Source organism: Melanotaenia boesemani, chromosome 15 (genome assembly GCF_017639745.1).
Source record: "Melanotaenia boesemani isolate fMelBoe1 chromosome 15, fMelBoe1.pri, whole genome shotgun sequence".
Classification (NCBI taxonomy): Eukaryota; Metazoa; Chordata; class Actinopteri; order Atheriniformes; family Melanotaeniidae; genus Melanotaenia; species Melanotaenia boesemani.
Window position 1 is genome coordinate 14,908,334 of NC_055696.1, and position 22,658 is coordinate 14,930,991.

At 39.2% G+C, this 22,658-nt stretch overlaps 1 protein-coding gene across 2 annotated transcripts; it reads right to left on the bottom strand.

Moving 5' to 3' along the window:
* Positions 1 to 311: 311 nt before the first annotated feature.
* rbm27 (RNA binding motif protein 27) lies at positions 312 to 17,866 on the bottom strand. 2 transcript variants are annotated; one of them, XM_042008516.1, is made up of 21 exons: positions 17,671 to 17,866; positions 15,350 to 15,468; positions 13,690 to 13,814; positions 13,454 to 13,533; positions 12,398 to 12,597; positions 11,682 to 11,996; positions 10,484 to 10,711; positions 7,829 to 8,011; positions 7,023 to 7,169; positions 6,703 to 6,856; positions 6,076 to 6,223; positions 5,590 to 5,823; positions 5,334 to 5,468; positions 4,738 to 4,863; positions 4,503 to 4,577; positions 4,220 to 4,396; positions 3,905 to 4,009; positions 1,862 to 2,089; positions 1,682 to 1,765; positions 1,461 to 1,580; positions 312 to 781 (listed from the first exon to the last, which is right to left on the bottom strand). In XM_042008516.1, exons 1-21 carry the CDS (start codon positions 17,727 to 17,729, stop codon positions 686 to 688), a joined length of 3,138 nt encoding a protein of 1,045 aa, XP_041864450.1. In that variant the 5' UTR covers positions 17,730 to 17,866; the 3' UTR covers positions 312 to 685. The 2 variants fall into 2 exon arrangements, with proteins under 2 accessions (XP_041864450.1, XP_041864449.1); XM_042008515.1 differs by having other exon boundaries at positions 11,682 to 11,849; positions 17,671 to 17,860.
* Positions 17,867 to 22,658: the final 4,792 nt, after the last annotated feature.

The following is a 22,658-nucleotide window of genomic DNA, read 5'->3' on the forward strand; positions in this document are numbered from 1 at the left end:
CTGGCTCTAGTATGGTCATGGTATGATTACATCACTTGTTGTTTTTTTGGTGTGGGGGATGGGTGGTTCTGTTCATCTGGGAAATCCAACCCATGTACGGAGCCACTATCAAAAATATGGGGATCCTTTAACATCTCAGGGCTGACATACACATAAAATCCATGCCATTCTCTGCCAACGAAGGTACAGCACAGCTCATCGATGCAGTGAAAAAATAAATAAATCTCTCTCTGGAAGCAACAGAGAACGTTTTACTGGTGATGGAATGGCTGTCCCCGAACCAAGGACGAGATTTTAAAAAAAAAAAAAAAAAAAAAAAAAAAAAACAAAAACAGGTGAGAAAAAAAAAATTAAATACAATATGTTTAAAAATACCTATTCACAGTAGACACAAATGTTGTGCATTACTGATATTAATCATCTGGTAAGCACTCTAAAACTTCCATAGATTTTTCTATCTATGAGAACTTAACATTTAGCTTTCTCAGCAAAAGTGAGATGTTTTAAACAATTGTTTCGTTAAGGGACACAAAAACAACCGACCCTCGAAACTTTTTCGTTTCTGAGTCGGTTAAAGTAGATGTTTTTCCTTTGATTAAAGTCTAAAAATCACTGTAAAGAAAAAAAAGTGAGTTCCTTTCTATGTAAAGAGAAAAAAAAATTTGCTGGAGAACAGAAAGTCTTTTTATCGCCTCCAAGATCGGCTCTCGTTTTCATCATCTTCGTCATCATCCTCTTCTTCCTCCTCATCCTCTCCCCCCAAATAAGAGCTTGCTTCCTTCTGTTCAGATGAAAGACACCAACTGAGTATTAAACTTTGTGCTTTTCTGGTTTACAGACCATTCCTGTAGACTGTGACTGAAATCATCTGAATTTAAAGCCATGCGTGTTTGCTGCTGTCTGATACGTTTATGTAACATCTGGTACTGAGACATAAATGACAGCATCACAGACTGCAGGAGATATTTCATTACTGAAACCCCTGACTTTTACACAAGCTGATTAACTAAAGACTATGAGGACCTCAAGTGTTTGAGTGGGTCGGTAGAAGGAATCACCAAATATTCTCATCGTACGTAAACACTTCACATCCTTCTTTTAAAAAGACCAAAGCGTATCAAATTGATGGTACTGGCCCTCAAGCCATGATTTAAGACTTCATTTAAGACTGCTACATGAAACTACAGTATGGGGTTTTCACCTCACTGTTTTACTCCTGGGGCTGAGATGCTCTTAGTACTGAGAGGCTGACCCTGATCTTCCATTGGGAGCTGCAGTGAAATATTTACAAGCACTGGAAAGAAATGCACAAGTAAAAATCTGTACACATAACTAAAACTTCCCAAAGTTACTAATTCAACTTGCGCCAACGTCCCTTCCTGACTATATGTTGGTAAATGCTGAAGTCTAACTAAGTCTCCTGGTCCAGAACCGGTGAATGTGTGTGTGAGGTGTTGTACCGTGATATCCTCATCTTTAGCCTCTTCCTCCTCTGGCTCTGTTGTAACAGAAGGCGTCTTGGGCTTGTACCAGGAAATCTGTAGAACACGACCCTTGAACTTAGCTCCCTGATTGGCTGCCTGCAAACAAAACCAGGAGAGCTTATAGTTTTTATTAAAACTAACAAAAGTAAGGTGTGTAAGCAGGATTGAACATGAACAAAAAAATAGGTAAAGCTCACATTCTCTGCTTCGCTTCTTGTCTTAAAAGTCATGATGACACTGTTGGTGTCTTGGTCGCGGAGTTCTTCAATCTCACCAAATTTCTAAAAACAAAACAGTATTAAAGATAAAACGGTTCAGCTTAAAGACCCAAAATCTTAACATGTTTACAAAGAACATTCCTGCTGTTTTGTCCTCACCACGAAGTGCGGCATCAGCTCCTCCTTCTCCTCCGGCGTGACTCCTAAAATAGTGAGGGCTCTGGGTCTGTGGTCTACCACCATGCGGTTTACGACTCCGCCACGAGCCACCATGTCCCGGCTGCGGCTCCTGCCACGGCCTGCGGGCATTATGCCGGGCTCCGATGCCATCTTCCCCCGGCCACGACCTCGGCCCCCCGGAGGCCGGATCAAACCCAACCGTGTGGCCTAAAGCAGGAACCATAGGTTTAAATGTCACACACAAACTGATGGGATGCTGATTTTCTTCAATATGCACAGACATGAATACAACACCTGGTTAAAAAAAGGACTTTGTGATTCGATGTGTTGATGCTGTCTATCATCTACACAAAAAAAAAAAAGAAAAAAAGCCACACAGCCTCAAATAATGTCCCTTCTGCAGCGCTGAAACATTTTCTACATGTTGAACTCTCGTCTCTACGCTCCGACACTCTTCGTTACCATTAGTTGTCACTCCTTCATTTTTAAAGCAACAACTCTTCAGCAATTTCAGCTTCACCGCCACTCTCGCCTCCCTTCTTCCTCCCTCACTTCTGCCTTTAATTGTGATTCTGCAACTTTCTAACGCAGACCGGCACGTCAAACTTTAATGAGACGGGGCTCCATCAGTGTAAGGACTCGTGTCTGATTTGGCTTCGTTAGCGGCTGCCCCTCTGGGCTTGCTTAAGTGGCTGCAGTGTAATGTGCAGAAGGAAGGCTGTGTTTGGATGGGTGGGGGGGAGGCAGGCAGGGTGTGTGCATTTTTAACAACAAGCTAATTAAGAACCCTGGGGGTGAAAGAGGGGAGTGGAAAAAAATAACACACCAGGTTTTCACCATGTTGTTATCCTGATTATAGGACAGAGTAACAGAGTTCCTGCGTATGTTTACGGTGAGTTTGGAGGGGAAAATGTGCAAAAGTTGTCAAAGTAAATGGTGTCAACTTTGAATAAACTAAGACACAAATACAGAATTTACATCATTTTCGTTTTCCACGTGCTTTTCTCATCATGTTGTCACTGTTGTGAACAGTGTATAGAAAATGGTTAAAATAAAGAAACCAATCTGTTAACTTGAGATGGGAAAAGTTGTGGTAATGCTTGAACAGAAAAACTCATTTAGTCAAACTATCAACTTTGTTTCTAAGCAATAATCCAAACATTTTACTATTTAATACATTTAAAATGTACATATATCCTATAAAAGCAACTCCTGAAAAGCCCCATCTGCTCTGATTGATAATTTGAAAAATCATGTCATTGGATGCAACGTTTTCCCACTAGTGGGTCATCCCAAGAGCAGCACAGAGGTGTCTTCAAAAATGATAGCAAACTGCAGCTGAATGCTGAAACACTGGAGCATTATTCTAAGATGTTCTAATCCAAATAGAACATTTAGCTCATGTATCAGAGAAGCACTGGACCATCGATCCAACACTCAGGCTAAAAATATGTCCTAACATTATGGAAAATTATAATGCAATCATCGTTTATTTGGATCCATTACAGTTCAAACTCATTTACAGTGAAGAAATGTTTATTAAAGTTATTGTCTGATTAGTAGCATAAATGCTAATTAGCAATTCAGCCCTGATAAAACATGAACCTGACTGAGTGAATTAAAACTCAACTTTTAATACGTCGTCATCTCCACTTTTCTGGAATTAATCTTTTGTTTTATTCATTAATTTACTGGTAACTGTCGTCATGTGTGCAGATGCCATTTCTTTCCTTCTCATCACTGCAGAGCAGACCATGATGGCAATCTTATCTGTAAACTTCCTCCGAGACATTTCTTGGTATCACATCCTCAAATTCAACTCTCACGAAAAGCGCTGACATTGCACAATGTTGTCACCCAGCCTCTGCAAGTGTGTGTGCACGCAGACGTGGGTTGTAGCCGCGCCAATGACTTTTTCGGATCATTAATTCTGCATGTGAATGCAAGTCACTCTATTGTTATGGAGACAGGACTTTGACGGTTAATATTCAGATTAAGGATTTTGGTTACAGTGTATTTTACCTCAACCTGCAGCTGACCCAGTTTTCTCTTCAGGTCTGTTGTATCCTCTCCAGAGCTCATCTTTTTGTGAAAGTCCAGCTCAGCATCCAGCAGTTCCTTCTGGGCCTGGTAATATTTGAGGTATAAAACAGACATTCAAATTTAACTGTTGAACCCCTTTTATCCCAAAGAGTCAGTCAATGAAAAATGTAAAAGTGAAATTTAGCATTTATGAAAATCTACCAAGCCAATATATGCACTTTTAGTCTTAAATAAATTAATGAGCATATAAACAAAGGAAAGTCGGAGCATTCTCTCATTTTTTTTTCAACTTACATCAGTCTTTGTTTTGGGCTGGCTGTGGTTGGCTTTTCCACCTGAGACCTGGGAGGCAGGATTCATTTCATTCTGCAGCTGGGTAATCTTCTCCGTTAGCTCCTTTAAGGTTTTCATGATGTTGGCTCTTTCCTCGCGTTTCATACCTCGATTCTTCTCCAGACGATTTATCAGCGCCTGAAGGAAGAAGAAGAAGAAAAAAAAACAGTCAGAGGTAAGAAGGTGTGTGTGGAGGGGGAGGGGAGGGGAGGGGTGAGAAAGTACAGAGTAGAACAGTTCTTACTTTCTGACACTCAATCTGCGTCTTTAACATCTCTTGCTTCTTCTTTCTCATGTCTTGTTGGAGTTTTAATGCCTCCTAAACAGGAAAAAGAAACAAAGAAGGACATGTAATCAAAAAACTCACTATTTGCTATTGGTAGACATTTAATGAATTCCACCTCTCCCTGGAAGCCCCTAAGAGAAAGTAGTGGTTTTCCTGTAGCAGTCAAATTATGGAAGGAAATTTAAAAGCATGCCTGTTTCTTCTTTAGAGCTTCCTGTGCCTCCAGTGCTTTTCCTGTTTTCCCAAGGCTCTTTGAGGATGACATGAGAGGTGTGGAAGTGTAGGGGATCTTCTGGGTGTTTGTTGGTGTAGCCGCTGCCTAAAAGTCACACACACACACGATAAAAGAATAATGACATATGCAATGGATTAAAACACGACTGCAAACAGGAGCACACCTTGATTCAAATCCATTGTTTACTACAAGCAGTTCATGAATCAATGCAACATTAGCTGGCAAACGCAGTTCAACTTTAATGTTAGTGGGGTGTAGCACACGGACAGTATCAATAATAAAAACAAAAACAATCCCTGTGATCATCCGTTTAACTGCCTTGCCAATTTTCATACTACCTCATCTGGCTTCTCTTTGCCAGGCTTTCCTGCAAAAAGCCCTGAAGGCAGACTTCTTAAATTATCCACTAAGAACACATCACTATGTTGATATTCACATGTATCCCAGAGCACCACTGTCTCATGGAGACATTCATTTTTGTTGTCTTAACCAACAAAAACCTAAGAATTGGAAGACTTTCTGTATTCTGTTGGAAGAAAAAGACTAAAACATACGGTGACAGCGTCGGAGTTTGGATTCAGGCCGTCTGTCTTTGCTGTGTTTGTGGGGCCGACGACAGCTGCATTCAGGTGATGCTTGGGTACAGTCTTGTTGAACACATAAGCAGCTGGATTGTGCTGCTTGACTCCCTACAGATAAGGAAAGAAATAAAATGATTAAACTGAATGAAGGATTTAAAATATAAAAGAATAGGCTGTAGTTTCAGCAGTAAACAAATGATTTCTGCATGCTTCTGCTCTTTGTTCTCACCTTGTGCATGTTGCTGTGCTGCAGCCCCTGGCCTGGAACCGACCCTGCTGCCTGGTTCCCTGGGCTCGGCTCCTGCTGCTGAAGACCTGAAGTGTTGGTGCCTAGCTCACGGTGCCAGTACACTCTGATAAAACGGTTGTTAAGCACCGCCTCTGTGCTGGATATGGCCCGTCTGGCTTCTTCGTTCTTTGTGTACTGGATCAATGCTGCCTCTGGATCTCCTCCAAATGCCACCTGGATAGAGAGAGTCTACAGGTGAGCTGCATCTATGTGAATTAATAAATTCTAATGCAGAGTTTAACATCATGTGTTTTATTTATGAAAGAAAAAAAAAACACCACTCACTGATATTGTTACATGTGGTAAGATTCTGTATTTACATTTTTCTTTTCATTTATAACACGTTTCAACTCCAATGTCTCTGCTTCTTACCTACTGGTTAACACCTGTGAAAATGATCTCCGTAACAAAGATGATGCACGTCACCTGAATATTGACGATGGTTCCAAACTTGCTGAAATGCTCGTTGAGCTTGGTGATGTTGTTGAGGTCCCGTGGGATTTTGCGCACCTCCAACTTTGTGTTCACATAGTGATTCCTCTTGGGAAAATTATGCTGATTGTTAAAGCTCGACCTAAAACAACAGGAAGATTATAATGTTGAGAACTTTAGTTTGAAAAGAATTAAGGAACGCAGACGTTAAGCAACATGCCAAGTTTCTGCCTTTATTATCATCATTTAGGGCTTTAAATAATTATTGTTAGACCTATAGAGAAAAGTTATTACAACCCGCCTTACATGCAGGTTGGATTACAAGTAGAGCGTTTGCAATGGACCAACAACCTAGTTATGGGGTGTGTGTGTGTGTGTGTGGGCCTGCTTCCTACAGCCGAGACAAAAGATAGGTTGCTGACCCGAGTCACCCTGGTTTGAAACAAAGCTCTTTTAGCAGTACTAGGAAATGGAGCCAGGCCCCAATTTGATCATGTTTCAAATGGCTAATTTAGTCAAACATCTACCAAAAAAAACAAAAACTGCTATACAGAATACAGTTTACAATGTTTCATTAAAGCACTTTACTTTAATTTCTCGCATGATTTTACGACTTCTTACTTCTCCATCCAGGGCTTTTTGGCTGCTGGTCCCTCAGTAATACCGGGTCCCATGGCTCTCTTCCTGCTGTCCTGTTCTGTGTTGAAACGGGACACGTTGCTTCCAGGAGTGCTGACTACAGCGGCAGGCTCCGTCTGGATTACTATGTTTGCAGCTATAAAATACACAAGACAGGAATACAGTATGAAAAAAAAGAGAAAATTATGAGTAAGGAGGGCTGGTAAATGTGTTCTCTTTAAATGAAAATTTCCCATTGACAAAAACCATTACAAGGTTCAGGTTTAGAAATAAAAGAGCACTGAGAAGGAAATAGCCGTTACCTCTGGAGCCTTGCCCTTCATTGGAAGTGAGGCCGATGAGATTGGAGCGCTGGGTCTGAACCCGAGGAATGAACTGACGATATGAATTATGACCTGGGGCAGTCAGGCCTGGAGATTCTGGGTTGTAGCCTTCTGGATCGTAGTTATCTAAATGTATAAAACACACAAAGAAATGGAATACGAAATTATTCCCATAAGTCTCAAATGGTGTCTATTAAAATTAAAGCTGCCTGTGACATGTTAAATACAGCTCAAATCCATGATACAATTAAATATTTATTGATATAAAAAAATAAAAGACACACAAAAGATTCAAGAAACTTAACAGAAAACACAAATGACAAAATAAAATGACATGACACTTAGCTGCCGCTTACTGTAACACAGAAGCAAAGTACAAAATGAAGCCCCTCATGACAAACACACATTGTCTGAATTAGGCCAGAAGTTTTTATAAAACTATCCATGAGCAGAATAATAGAGAAATACTTTAGCGTATGAACCTAGAAAGGGACAGAGTTTTCATCAACTCCTCAGAAACACTGAGGTTATTAAACAGCACTACCCTCTGGAAAACTATTGTTACTGCACCCATGTCCATCACAAACTGCACACCCAGCTTAAAACGACACAAAGCACAAACACAGCTTACATAACAGTCTGTAAAAAGCAACAAAGCCATTACTAAAAACAAAACATAAAAAAACAGTAAAAGACACATTTTATGAATTTAAAAAAAGAAAAACGCTCATGTCTCCTTCAAAACACACAGCCCCAATCTGAAAAGGAAAAGCATCTCTCCTTACATTCAGACTGGACATATTGGGGGCGAAGAGACACAGATGAAGATGAAGCGGGAGGCTGAGGAGGAGGAGGAGGAGGAAGAGTAGGTGGCAGCCCCACACCAGGCGGTCCGACAGGGGGGGAAGAAGTGATTGTAGGTTGGTGGTTAGGGGTTTCGATCCCACTGGTTGGTATGAGTGGGGGTCCTGAGGGAGACACAAGCCCAAGCTAATGTCTCAGGTTCAACACGCTCATGACAGACAGTTAGACTTTCCTGTAATCTGATTACTTATTCAACAAAGAGGGCTTTAATATGACTGGGAAAGTGGTATTGAACTGAAACACAGGTCCATAATAAAGGTTAAAGTTCAGAACATCAATAAAGTAACATGGAAAAAAAAACAAAAAAGATACATATATATTTATATATATATATATATATATATATATATATATATATATATAAATGCAATATCATATTTAATTCCATCCAAAACTGCATTCATTTTTCTTGAAGGCCTTGAATTGATGGTGGGAGAATCAGAACAATATGGCAAGTCCTGAAATTCTCCATGGAGTTGAAGTCTAGACTCTGTGGTGGCCAATCCATGTATAAAAATGATGTTGCATGCTCCTTGAGCAGCCATTTCATTGTTTGAGCCCAGTGGATCCTCCCACTGTCATCTTGGAATATCCCTGTGCCATTAGGAAAGAAATAAAGAGCTACTAATGGAAACCTCTGGTCATTCAGTAAATCCAGGTAGTCTCACGGCCTAATTTTTAGGTGCAAATAACATTGAACTTGACTACCTGAAGCAACCCCAGATCATGATACAGCTTCCACAGGCTTTTACAAGCAGACGCTAGGTATGATGGGTATGTCACTTCATCTCCTGCACCATCTCTCTGAAACAGTATAAATCTGAACTTAGACCATCTGATCTTTTAGAATTGCTCTAGAGTAGGGCTGGGCAATTAATCGAATTTTAATCGCAATTACGATCTGGGTTTTCAACGATCATAAAAATGAAATGGTCCGATTATTTTTTGTCCTTCGATTTGTGCTGTTTTCAAATCGAGTGCAGCTGTCATTGCAGCGCTTTGCTGCAGACTCCTCCCACAGCCCCGACCGCTTTAGTTTTATTCAGAAGGAGTTGCAGACACCTGGACACACGGGAGGCGGCGTCGCTCCTTCTCCATCATTTTCTATGTAAACTTACGCGAGGAAGCGAAAATCTCTGCCCTCCTCCAGCCAAGCAACAGGCGACAGTCGTGCATGTAAAATGTTGCGTTCGTGCACACAAACGTGCACAAGGGGGCTTGCGACGCAACACAAAAAAAATAGAAAAATGTTCAATTTTTTTGAGTCGCAACTAAATAATCCACCAGCTCCCAGAGTCACAGAGAGACAAACGTTATAAACAAACAGAACTTTTTTCTCAATTAACACAGTGAACAATCCGGGATTTAAGAAACTCATCAACACTTTGGACAAACGGTATCACTGCCATCTCAACACCATTTTAGTGGACTGTCTCTTTCTTCCCTGTATGATGAGTGTAGTGAGAGTGTTGTGAAAGACGTGGTGACAGTCCGATGTTTCACCACCGCTACAAACCTGTGGTAAAGCCGCACCAGAGCTGTATAGAAATGTCGCGCTACATTTTATTGACGCGGATTTCAACGTGAAAACACAATGTCTCCAGACTATTTTTTCCAGATCACACCAGGCGGAACATAGCTGCTGGTCTGAGATAAACAATAGCTATGGGGACCTGGTGGAAAGAAACTAGTCGGCATTACCACAGTAATCGTGATTATCATTTTTCCCATAATCGAACAGCCCTACTCTAGAGGCCAATTTTATGCTCCCTTTTATATTAAGGCCATTTGTTTCTAGTTTAGTGGTTGTAATGAAGGTACAGCGTGTAATGGTGGTGGTGAAGCTGGGCAGAGAAAAGACCTCAAATGCCAAGCACATTTGTGGACAGACGGTGGCCGTCAGTGGCCAAAATTCTTCAAGACAAACATGTTTTCATCTGGGAGAGAGGATCCAATGGCCTCAGGTGAGGCAATGGCTGCACTACAGGCAACTACTTTAAAATTGTCTAAATGTGTACGGTCTTCTTCTATTTGCCTTTTAAGGTTTTATATTTATCCCAAATGGTGCTCTAGCTCCCATCAAACCAAACTTTTACTGCAGTTTCAAAGCTCAGAGGGTTCTCACTTCACACCATTTAAAAACATGATAGTAAGAAAAAAAAAAGAAAGAAATAATGATGGCACAAATACATCAGCTGCTATATGTGGACCCACGCAAATGGCTCACTTAGGTAGTTAATTTACCTTGAAATAAACCCCCTTCTAAAAAGAATAACAAAGCCGATTGTTCTATTGTGTTCTTTTCTTTAACCCAGAAAGTGACATTGTGATGACATCATCATAGCTAGCGCTTATAACATTGAGCACGTTGTGAGCGAAGGCTTGCAGGGAAGTGAGGACAACCATACTCGCGTCAGGAACAAAGCAACTGTGCCACAAATGAGCACGCCCTTAAATCATGTAACAAAATAAGCCCAGAATAAATTATAATAAAAAAAAAAAAAGAAAACAAGTAAGTGAACTGTCGTTTTTCACCTGTAAACATTTTGCACATTTCCTAAAACAATAATACTCACCCGTCATCGGGAAGACGCCTGGTGGTGGCGGCTGTCCGTAGGGGGGCAACGATGGCATCCTGAGGGAAGGGGGTGGCTCAGTGATTGGGGGCATGGGCAGGCCAGTGGGAGGCATAACCGGTGGGGGCGGGAAAGGAATCATGTTGGGTAGACTGACGTCATCGACAATGAGGGGGTCACTGCCGTGATCGAAGGGACAAAGGTCACCGCGGACACAAAATCCTTTTTCTGTTTGCAGGGCAGAAATAAAAGTAAACACATAAATAATTTTCAGACACCAAACACACCTGTCACTGAAGACTGAGAATTCAGTACTTTTTCACCAGTTATAATACATGATGCAAAACTATCATGAATAAAAGCAACATAGCACAAAATAAAAAAGAAAAGAAATGAACCAGATGAGCAAGTATCAATGTTTAAAGCAGGTAAGACACACGGAGCAGTTCATGTGTGTACCTACAGTCTCATTAAGACACTGGGTCCCTAACGGCTGCGTCTGAGCACCGTGACAGCAGTGCACTTCAGGGACACCGGGTTATGTTTAAACTCTCTTGTGTCTTAATGTAGAAGAGGCCTATTTGTTTTGCTGTTTTTCACAGGGGACACGGGACAGAGTGCTAAACAGTGGTCATTAGTAATGAGACTCCACAAAGCACTAAACTCCTCATGGGGAGAGAAAAAAAAAGCGACAATGACCGTGTCATTAACTGGAAAATTATGAGCAACACTTACTGTCAATATTAAACTTCTTTTTCCTTTCAAAACTTTATTCAACAACTTTAATTTCAATCTTTTCGTTTAATATTGACGCCTTTTTGCAAAATGAATACATTTACAAAAAATGGATAGATAAAATAAAATAGCAGGTGTTATGTACATTAAGGGGGGTTCCAACCTAAGTGTAAAAATATGAGAAAGACAACACAGGACAAAACCAACAACTGACGAGCTAGAATGAGACAATACAAGACAAATTGACGGGAAAAACTGAAGGAAAAAAAATTTTAAAGGAAAAAAAGAAAAAAAAAAAATCACTGTGATGTCTCCTATTTTTAATATGCAGAAATAACGTCTCCATAATACTAAAGTGTAAAATGCTGTTAAGCCACAACAGATAAGCAGCTCTGAGAAAGAGAAAACAGTGATAAGGGAGCAGGAGTCAAATGAAAGAGGAAAAGATAAATGCCGCTCCTACCGTCATAATCCCTGCAACGCTGCTTTAGTGAAGCACTCTTGTTGCTAAACGGCTTGCTGACGCCATCTTGCCTCTGAGCGGCGTAGTAGCCAGACCAGCTGTCCGTAGTGCTGTCAGGCAGGTGAGCCGCTGTTGCGATCGGAACTGCTCCGGCTCCTGAGACTCCAACTGATGATGAGGAAGAGGGGGGAAACGGGTGTGGAAGTGTAGGAAGAGGCAGGAGAGGTGATGAGTGCTGCTGTTGGGAGCTGGATGTGGCAGAGGAGCTGTAGCTGTCTGTATCCTTTCGTTCCACCTCAAACTTTGACTTGAACTCTGTTTAAGACAAGTTTAGAGATTTTTTTTTTTTTTAAAAGAGAACCAAGTAGATTTACCATAAAGTTTAATACCAGAAGCAGAATAACAACTGCTGTTTTTGGTGACAGATTAACCTTGAGGATAATGAAGCCAATTCCAGCCCATATTGCTGAATCCCCAGTGATGCGACTGCAAAGCTGTCCACATTGTTCCTTAATTTCTGACAACACTGACCAATAATTGAAAGAAAACAATACAATCCGCCACATTCAGATCCTCCTTTAAACAATCCAAAGCAGCTAACATGCAGGTTGTTATCAGCAGTGCTCCTGCATCACTTACTACACTACAGCAGCTCCGACACACCTGGGTCTGTTCCCCTGTGCTGTTCTTATTGGCTGCTTGGAAAACTTTCTCACCTCTGCCTCCTCTGTGTTCCCTGTCCCTGCTCTTTCCTCGGCTGCCGCTCCTGCTCCTGCTGCGACTTCTGCTGTAGCTCCTCCCGCGGGGGCTGCCCCTGCGGCGCTCGTGGCGCTCACGATGGGAGTCGCCGCAGCCTTTCCCGTGCCGCTCAAAGTCACGGCGCTTACGCTCATCTCGCCTCCTGTCATCACGGTTCCTGTCGGGTGATAAGTAAGAAGAAACATTTGCATTCCTATCTGTGTGCTTGTTTTAAATAAAGCAGTCCATCAGACACATTCAACAGGTTTCTAGCAGGGAAGACAAAAATCAGCCTTAATCACTTAAACATGTTTTAAAGTTTCTATAATGAAGCATTTTCTCGTTTGAATTCAAAAACAGAAACATGGGTACTATTTATGTTCATGTATTATTATAGATCTTGAAATTAGTTTTTGAAATAGCACTTCTACTTCACTGTATTGAAAAAGGAAACACTTTTAGCCAAGATGTCACAAGTTCTACAAGTGCAGATGAGCTGAGTGTAGTATGAAACCCTTTAAATTTTGATCTACTCCAAAACAATAATCTTGAGGTTGCTTTCTAGTAATAACAGATACAAAAAATATTTAATTTCCCATTAAAAAGACAACAGCAGGAAGTGCAGAAACCCCTAAAAAAGTCCAAAGGATTAAGTCAGTAACACATGACAGCGTCTGTGCTTTAAGGAGAAACAAAACAACTAATGAGCATGACATGATTATATTATTTAAAGGACTTATTTTTGAATTACCTTTAAACCCTCAACTCTTATTACAATGTCCTTTCTGTTGAGCCTTGATGCATCATAGCCAAGGGACATGCTCATGGACACCAGGGTCTTCATCAAGCTAAAAACATTACTCGTGAGCTTTAAACTAAACATGCATATGGAGTAACATGTTGCGATCTCTACACAACTACACTGTGTAAATACATTTTTCTTCAAACGAACATAAAAAAAAAGGCCTGGTGACGCTTCATTTTCCTCAATCACTAGGATGAGGTTAAACAAATCCTTAAACCTCTGACCATACCTGGATTCGTTGAATTCAGAGCGGTTTCTCAGGGGACTTCTCCTGCGCCTGTTTTCTCTCTCCTCCTCTGGAGTTTCAGCCTAGAGGGGAAACAGCAATTGCATTTGATAAAAAGATTTAGAGATAACAATATTAATCAAATGCTTTGATCCAAAGAAAACAGACTGTCCTCTTAAAAAATGTTAAAAATCCTTTTAAAATGTGTTAACATGTTACCAAGCAAGTACATTTCTCACCTCAACAACATCAACCTTGACTACAGGTGGTTTCACTTCCTCTTTAGGAGCCTCCTTGGCAGGATTTCCCAAGTAGTTCTTAGTTGTCAGGCATTCAAAAAGTTTATCTACAAATCCAATCGTCTCTGCAAGGGCAAAAATAACCATGTGTGAGCTAATCCATGATGCACAAAGGAGCAGCACAACGTAAAACAGGGAAAACCTGTTTGGAGAAAATGTATTATGATAAAAACCATAAAAAAGACTAAATCCTGGTCTATAGATTTCCGTTTAAACTGTTAATACAACTGAAAACATCTGGTGCAAAGCTGGAGGATGTTTTGTCTGGTACTGGTGAAAACTGACTTCAATCAGTATCTGTTAATAGGGTTAAATTAGTTCTCAAAACAGTCACAGAGCGGTATCGATTATCACGTTAATAAAACCCTGCACACACGTTACTGTGCTACCAAGGCTGAAATGCATAAATAAAGTTTGAGTGTGCAAAGGACAGAGAGCGCAACTCATCACAAGCTACAACATGTTGAATTTACCAGGTTGTATGACTACTTTTATATTCTGTAACACACCCTCTGCTGGTCATAGTGAGGATACACATGTGGTAACTGCTGATAACATACAGCAGATCATAGTTTCTTACAATTATAGAGGATTTGGAGACATGTGGCTGCTGCTGAATGTACAAGTGGGAATATAAAAGGTGAATATTATCTTAACTTAAAGTCTGTAGATCTTGACAAGCACTTCAGTGAGATTTAAAATAATTTGTGGACTACAGATATTAGCATCCTGCTAGACATCAGGTTTCCTGGTACAAATAAAGACTACATTTATTCACCAGGAAAAATCATGAAGCAAAACCTGGAAGGTTATAGAACTATGGATACCTGGTTTTACTTCAAGGAGGGATCTGTCAGCAAAACAAGTCCGACAAAGACCCCAGTCAACATTTTGGTTGATCAGTTTTAATTTCATTCAAACTTTTTAAATGAAAAGTGTCAGCATGAATGAAATCATAAAGTAGAATCCACTATGTAGCTCGTGTAATATGAGAGCAGAGCTGTAAGAAAATTCCAACACACATTTTGCCTGTTTTTTTTTTTTTTTTTTTACAACATTTGATCCAATTTACCCTCTAATAAATTATTAATATTTAGTAGTTACTGATTAAATAATTAACAGCGCATGTGAAATGTTTGACTTGTGAACATGGCAATCAGGATAAAAAAAAGGAGATTAGGAATGTGATTTAACAGTTTACTGTAATAATGATGATAAACTCAATCTACCCGATATACGGAGCAAACTAAATGTTTGGCCACTTTCTGCATTTCTAAATATTTAACCAGCCTTTCCGGACAGAGACCTTGAACTAATTTAACATGATATCCTGTAGAATGTGAATTTCATTGAACGTCAGACCGGCTAAGTGCGACTATCTCTTGGTGACACACATTACTTGAACTAGTTTTTGTTGTACAACTTCAAAACACTGTTTTTGCTCAATCTGAGCAACTTCATTCTATGAGGTTACTTGGAATCTGTTAAATAAAGGGTAGATTGGGTTAAAAAGTAGGTAAAATGAAAACCTGTATGCTTCAAATTCTTTTAAAAGAACTCTACTATGATTCATCATCACTTTGTTTTTGTGACATCTTACCCTTTTGTAGGAAGACATCAAGCTGATCAGCACAAAGTGCCCTCAGCTCCTTCTCTGGTTTGTCCTTCTTCACAAGAGCCACCACGTAGTTGGCTAATGCAGAGGGATCAGCATCACATCTGCAGGTTAAAATAAATGTATCCTTATTTTCAGCTTACCAATATGACTTTATCACATAAATATAACACCAAAAAAAGGAAGGGAGTGTTTGTTAAGCAACTCTAGCTGAAAAAGGGGATACAAACAGCAAATTCCAGATATATAGTTGAACTGACTGCAAAACACCATGTCCCAGCTGTATTCAGCTACACACACACACGTGAACAGCAAACATCTGCTGATAGATGTAAAGCCTGACAAGTACGCTAATACAATCCACAGATTTTTCCATTTTTTTCTTCAAGTTTCCCATTTTATACTAAGTATAACACTGTTCACTAACACAGCAATAAGTAATTATATAATGCAGCTCAACTAATAATCCTGTCAGCCAGCAAATGAGACTATAAACAATCAAATTATAGCTTTCTCAAGAGCTCAAAGCCTGATTATAAATAACTAAATAACTTTTCATTTGACCTAAAACAACAACAGTGTCAGAATATACTGATATTTACTGTTATTCTACACGGCTAACAACACCTGATTAGGAATTAAAAGAATCATTAAAAAAAATACAAATTAAAGCTGGATGATTAATCGATAAAATCGAGAATCGAATTTTCTATTTCTGGAGATTTATTTTAATGAAAATTGTGATTTTTTTCTCCCATAGTTAGTTAGCAGCAGACTTAGTCCTCCCTCCACACCAGAATGGTGTTTGTCTGACAGATTTTCAGTGAAGCGACCCTTCACTCACGCCTGGGATTTAGCTGTGCGTATAACTGAAGTGAGAAATGCTGCTCGCTATGAGATGGAGAAGTCAACTTAACCCACAAACCCTAGTTAAGAGACAACCTTCATCAGGGGAATTATTTCTGAAGTGGATGCTGTATGATAATGATCCAGATGGAAAGAGATCACGGATGCATTGTGTATTTCTATATAAGATATGAAGTCATGTATATGGTGGAAAAGCTATGACATTATATGCTTTATTTTTGCTGGCATTCACCTATATAAACAAATAAATGTTTTTAATAAGTTTATTTATGTTTTGTAAAAGAAAAGAAAAAAATCGATTAAAATCGGAAATCGGATTTGGTTATAAAAAAAATTGGAGATTTTATTTTTAGGCCATATCGCCCAGCCCTAATACAAATTCACAAAACTTATGATCAAAGTGCATGAAACCTGTCGATGGCAATCTGAATAAAACACTTCACACTGTCAATAATCTGTAAGAACGTCTATAAAAGTTAGGAAATAATGACAAGCGTTCAAGTATACTTTCAACAGCACGTCATATAACAAAAAAACGTATACGTGCAATGGTGAACTGGGAATCTGTACCACCTCTACTGTGTGCAATGCTTGTTTATATTGTTTTATTTAACTTATCTTATTGCTATTTATTGCATTCTATTTGTGCTTTTCTTGCACCTTGTTGCCTCTATTTTGGTTTGTACCTGTATATATTGTGTCTTGTGCTTGTCCTGCTTTACTGTTGGTGTTGTATTGCTGCTGGTCCCCAAATTTCCCTGAGGACTCTCCAAAGGGATTAATAAAGTATTTCTATTCTATTCTATTCTAAAAGAACAATGACTGAACGTTACTATACCTTTCATTAATCAGAACTGTCACCGTTAATTCCTCCACACACCAGCCTATTTTAATCAGTGTTAAACTGCTATAATGAATTTACATTGTATATAGCATGTTTCTACGTACACAACTGATCATCTGCGTCCATAAAAATATAGTTACACGAAAGCGTCAAGAAAATGTGTAACTATAGTAAGTCAAAGTGCAACTTAGTAACGTGGCGGAAAATTCAGTCCGAACAATCCAATATTCATTTTACTCACAAACAGAAAACCACAAGTTAAGCTAAGTGTTTGGGATTAATCAATAACTAGATGACTGCGATAAAGTTATACTATCGAATTCCTTCGGCATATCCAACAACCCTGAATTAACAGCCAAACAAACCTATACAACCACCCGTTATAACGCAATCTTTTAGTGTATCTGCTTTCACAAACTACGCTACACTAAACCCCTCTCTTGCAAGAAAGGCCAGCTAGCGGTAGTGGTGATTTGCTAACTCGTGCAATAACCTGCCATCTGATTCAAGCACGTCCCCCATTGATGCGTGGCTAACCCAGGCTAGTTAGCTAACGTAGCATGCAAGCTAAAGGTAATTTCAATTCAACACTCACATCGGCTCCAGGAGTTTTGCCAGCCACGACTTCAAGGCTTCCACATTTTCTATCATCATCGTGAGAAAGACTATAATACTGTCTATAAAAAGAAAGCGCGTTTCGACGAGCCAACTTTCATCGTCTATATATTTATAAGCTTTGAGGCCTTCTGTCTCTCTTCTCTGGCAGGTCGGGACAAAATATTTTACGGCATGGCAACACGAGTCGAGATGTCGTAACGCGGTTCTTACTAATAACGTTACGAACCTACAGTGTCGTGTCGGATTAAACGAGTCAGTAAATCCACACTAACGGATCTGTACTTATTTGGGGGAAGAAAAAAAAAACAAAAAAAAAAAACAAAAAAAAAAAAAACAATATATATATATATATATATATATATATATATATATATATATATATATATATATATATATATATATATATATATATATATATATGTGTGTGTGTGTGTTTGGGGTTTCTTCTTTCTTTCTTTCTTTCTTTCTTTCTTTCTTTCTTTCTTTCTTTCTTTCTTTCTTTTTCTTTCTACAACTCGAATCGAGTTCATACTTTGCTAGATATCTTAAGACAACGTCTGAAAGGTCCTGGCAGTAGCAGGATCGGAATGGGGTGCTAGTACTGAGGTCGGCTGTATACAGAGCCAGTGTTAGATCCATCTTTGATTATGGCTGTGCAGCATATGGATCAGCTGCCCCATCAGTGTTAAAGATGCTGGATGTAAGAGTATGCCGCAAAGCTTTTATTACAACTCCAGTATCAGCTTTGTAGGTAGAAATGGGAGAACTCCCAAGACTCAGGAGATATAAATTGGGAAAAGGACAGGACGAGGCCAGTCCGGTTAAGTCTCAGAAAAACCTTACTCATGGCTAGAACAGTACTGGAACGGATACAGATGGACCAAAGGAGCGGGAGAGTAACAGAGTAGCTTTTAGTTTTTTCATACCTGGAAGAAGAGCTGGAAAGGGAATTAGACTCTCAGATTATATGTCAAAGTAACAACAGCGATTATGACAATTATAATGGCAGTCTGGTGGATTGAGGAAAGCTAGTCAGTCATCTGTAGCTATTTAACAGCAGTGCAATTCAGGAACGGTGTGACCCATCAGAACCTGTGACCACAGGGGGCGACAGTGAATTTCTCTGCATGTGCGACTTAAAAGACGAGCGAAGTCTTGAAAACGCTTGTATTTAAGTCTGAGTTCATTATAATGCAGGTAAATATAGCTAGTTGATAGTTATCAGAAATGCTGACTTCTCACAGTACATATACATTGCGAGAAATGTACGCTATCGCCCCCGGTGGTCATAGATTCTGATGGGTCACAGAGTTTGGTGTAACAACGGAAATCTAAGTCCAGACCAGACATTCTTTTAGAAATTTATCAAGCACTGTACAGAATCAACCAAGCAGGACGTGAGGTGGGGTTTCTATGGATACCGGCGCATGTGATAATAATGGGGAATGAAAGAAGTGATCGCTTGGCAAAAAAAAAAAAAAAAAAAGAAAAGCACTAGAGATGATAGTGTAGGATTTTATTTGCAATGTGGGCTATCAGAATACACGTCAATTATCACTAAGTTTATACATAAGCAGTGGCAATAGGAGGAGGACAGAAAGGGAAGAGCATATTTTGCAGTGCAAGGAAAATGAAGACCACTATCAGATTACCGAAAAACCTAATTTCAGTGGTTCTAACTAGGTTGAGACTTGGTCAGTGCAGGAGTGGGCTGGCTCTGATAAGCATCCAGATGGAAAATATGACTGTGGATGTGAAGAAACAGTAAAACGTGCTCTTATGGACTGCAAGAATTATACCCGTTAAAGAAGGAGAATGTTGACAGCGCTGGGGAAAGGGTACAGGTGTCGTGCCGATAAAAGCACCCCTGCCGTGAAAAGCAACCCCTCTCTAGGAGCGCAGTAACAGCATCTCGCCTGTAGATGGCGTGTATTCATTATTAACCTTAGGAACTTACCAAAAGCCTGCATTAACCTGCTGATAAAAAGAAAATACATATATTTCAGAGACAAGGAAAAAAAGGCAAACAGTAATGCTTAAATGGTCTCTATATGGTCACACAGAAGTAATAGGACCAACAAGGACAAATATACTGGGGGGGGGTATTATGGCAGCCGGTTCAGATGCCATCTCTAAAAGATTTCACTGGCCTAGCATGTCTTCCGATATTGATACCTGGGTATACATAGCTACGGAGATGGGTTTTGGTTAAGTTTGTATTGTATTTGTATTTACAAAAACTTAGATTGACTGCTGATGCCTGCCACTCTCTAATATACCTGACTTGCTTCCAGTACAGGATTCCATATGAACCCCTATAACAGAACGATATGTGAACTTTTTGTTTAGATGATATGAGTGCAGAGAAACTAATAATGTCTTTACTTCCTGAGTTGGAAGCTATATTATATGGAGATATGTGGACTCTTCACTTTTTAATGCTGCAGTGACCTTGAAAGATGGTTTCAACAAGCATGATTTCACAGTCAAAATTTATTTAATCCATACAAGTGGTAATGGCATAAGCAAATACCAACATTCAGTTTTATCTGTTTTCTCATTTTTTCAAAAGGTAATCTTGGTAGACTCTAAAAATGACCTTCAGCTCCTCATGTGACAGCTTCCACTACACATTTCCAATGGTGCCTTTAACAAAAACAAATGTTAACTTCAATAACATAACCCACCACCTCCACACATGGCTATGCAAAGAAATGCAACATATTTTATCAACTATATAAAGGCTCATTACATTTGTGACTGGGTGATGAGAAGGGAATATTATCTGGCCACCAAGTCGGTCAGTTTTCAGTCATCCAGAAGTTCTTTCTACCTGTAAATATTTAGAAACCTTTGTGTTACACTGGGGTATGCAAATTTTACATTACAATTCTGTTTGTCATGGATAACAGTAGATAAAGAGACAATGTATTTTTTGACAGTGATGATACAACAGCCTTTAAATTGTGGTATGTCATCTGGCTTAACATGAAGGACTTTAAGTGACCCCTCATTGTCACATCTGCTTGGTTCACTGCAGCCTGTAAATACAATGTCAATTTGCATTGTCTGTGGTTTACTTATTTATATAATATGTATTACTCTAAACTGTTCGATAAACAAATATCATGAGTTACCCTGCTAGAAGGTTTAGTGAAGCAAATTCTTTTGTAAGGTTTTTCCTTACAAAAACCTACCTATATATCAACCACACTACCAAGACTGATCTTTGCATCCCCTATACATTCACCTGATTGGACAGATTGGACATAATTTTCACAGTGTTGATGCCTACCCTACCGCAGAGATAATGGAGTTGCAAAGGATCACTGCTAGATAGTTGATGCGCCTGTGTGTACCACACATTCCCCCACACATTATTCCCCCCACACTATCTGAAGTCATGGACATGACTATGTCAAATCCTAAGGGAAACCATGTGATGGAAGGCAGGTGATGTGTCAATGTTCTTACCAACTGAAGCAATGCTGGTCGCTCTTGAGCAACTGGCCACTTGAAGTGCTGAAATGATGCCTGGAGTAAACACTTTCATGTGCTGAGGTCCGAAAAGAAAAAAATAAGCAAAGTGTGAGCACCTTGACAGAAAGTATAGCTACTAGACTTGTTGATAAAGTTGTTGATATTGTTATAGGAGACATGCAGGTTGCAATAAATTATTCCTTTGTGTATGTTGGAAATTCTTTGTTTGTGACATTATATAAAAATGGTATGACTTCCTAAATTCAATTTCTATTATGAAATGGCAAAACTAAGCAAGCTTATGAGAATCTCACGTTATACTGTATATAGAGCAAACTGAGTCGAAATGTACTGTATGTTGCTAAATAAATGAAGTTACCTTACCACTGCAGTGTGTTGATTTGCCATCCATGTAAATAAAAAGAAAAGAGGGACAGCATGACTCCTCTGCTATTTTCTCAATATGTAAAGAATTGCAAAAGATGTTATTTTCAGCCATTACAGACTGACATAATCTCAGTAGTGGCATGTATGTTTGTACAACAAATAATATTTTTAGCAAAAGAAAAAAAAACTCATAATGCATCTCACCATTTTCTGCAGCCTTCTCAGCATTTTATAGACAGACGATTTGAAATTTCTTGTCCTTTTTTCCTGTTGTAAGACCAGAAAGACACCTAGTTCAAATTCATGTTTATTATAGTGTCAATAACAACATGGTTGTCATGGTTGTCAAACTTTCCTTTAAATGTCAATCAAGGCAAGTGATTTTTGTCTAAAGTTATTAGTGTAAATCATTAAAACTTATGTTAGTCTCAAAGAAAGGCCATTAAGGTGATTAAAACCACCATTAAAGAGATTCAGGACAACAAGTTGTGCATTTATATGAAATGCATAAGCACTTTATGAACACATAAGTATTGTTAACAACTCCATTTTGAGAATCCTTGGTAATGAATAGAAAATCTGCATAGTTAGAAATCTGGAAAATCACCTTAACTAAACTGAAATACATAGCAGGCCAAAATGATAAAATTAGAAAAAGATGAGGGCTGGACTGGTTCAATGTTTATTAAAAACTGTTTTTTTGAATGACCTTATTACACATATTGAACATGGAACTAACAGCATGTTAGTTATTGCCTATAAAACAACATAAATCATTAAAAAAAAAAGAAATGTCTTTTTTAGATCTGTTTTATTTATTTCTTATGGTTCTATATGCATTTTTGGATACTTCTTTTCCTGACCAGACGCTTGTAAACACTGTTGAAGCTGGATAGCTGGGATAAAATCAAGAAGGTGATAGACTAGTTGCATCAAATCGATATATAAATGCATCTGAAAATGAAAGTGCCTGTTTGTGGCAAGAGTTCGATTGAGACAACACCAAACGGCAGATGGCAGCAATACGCCATAGTCGCGTCTAGCCCACTGAATCAAAAGAAGAAGAAAAAGATCCCGGCAGACTACGTTTCCCAGGAA

What these genes read in the sequence shown, in the direction of transcription:
- rbm27 (XM_042008516.1), bottom strand. Translation starts at nt 17,729, where the DNA reads ATGATGATAGAAAATGTGGAAGCCTTGAAGTCGTGGCTGGCAAAACTC. An exon ending in GCAAAACTCCTGGAGCCGAT is followed by an intron (nt 15,469 to 17,670) that starts GTGAGTGTTGAA and finishes TTTAACCTGCAG; the next exon opens with ATGTGATGCTGATCCCTCTG. An exon ending in AGCACAGCAACATGCACAAG is followed by an intron (nt 5,469 to 5,589) that starts GTGAGAACAAAG and finishes CCTTATCTGTAG; the next exon opens with GGAGTCAAGCAGCACAATCC.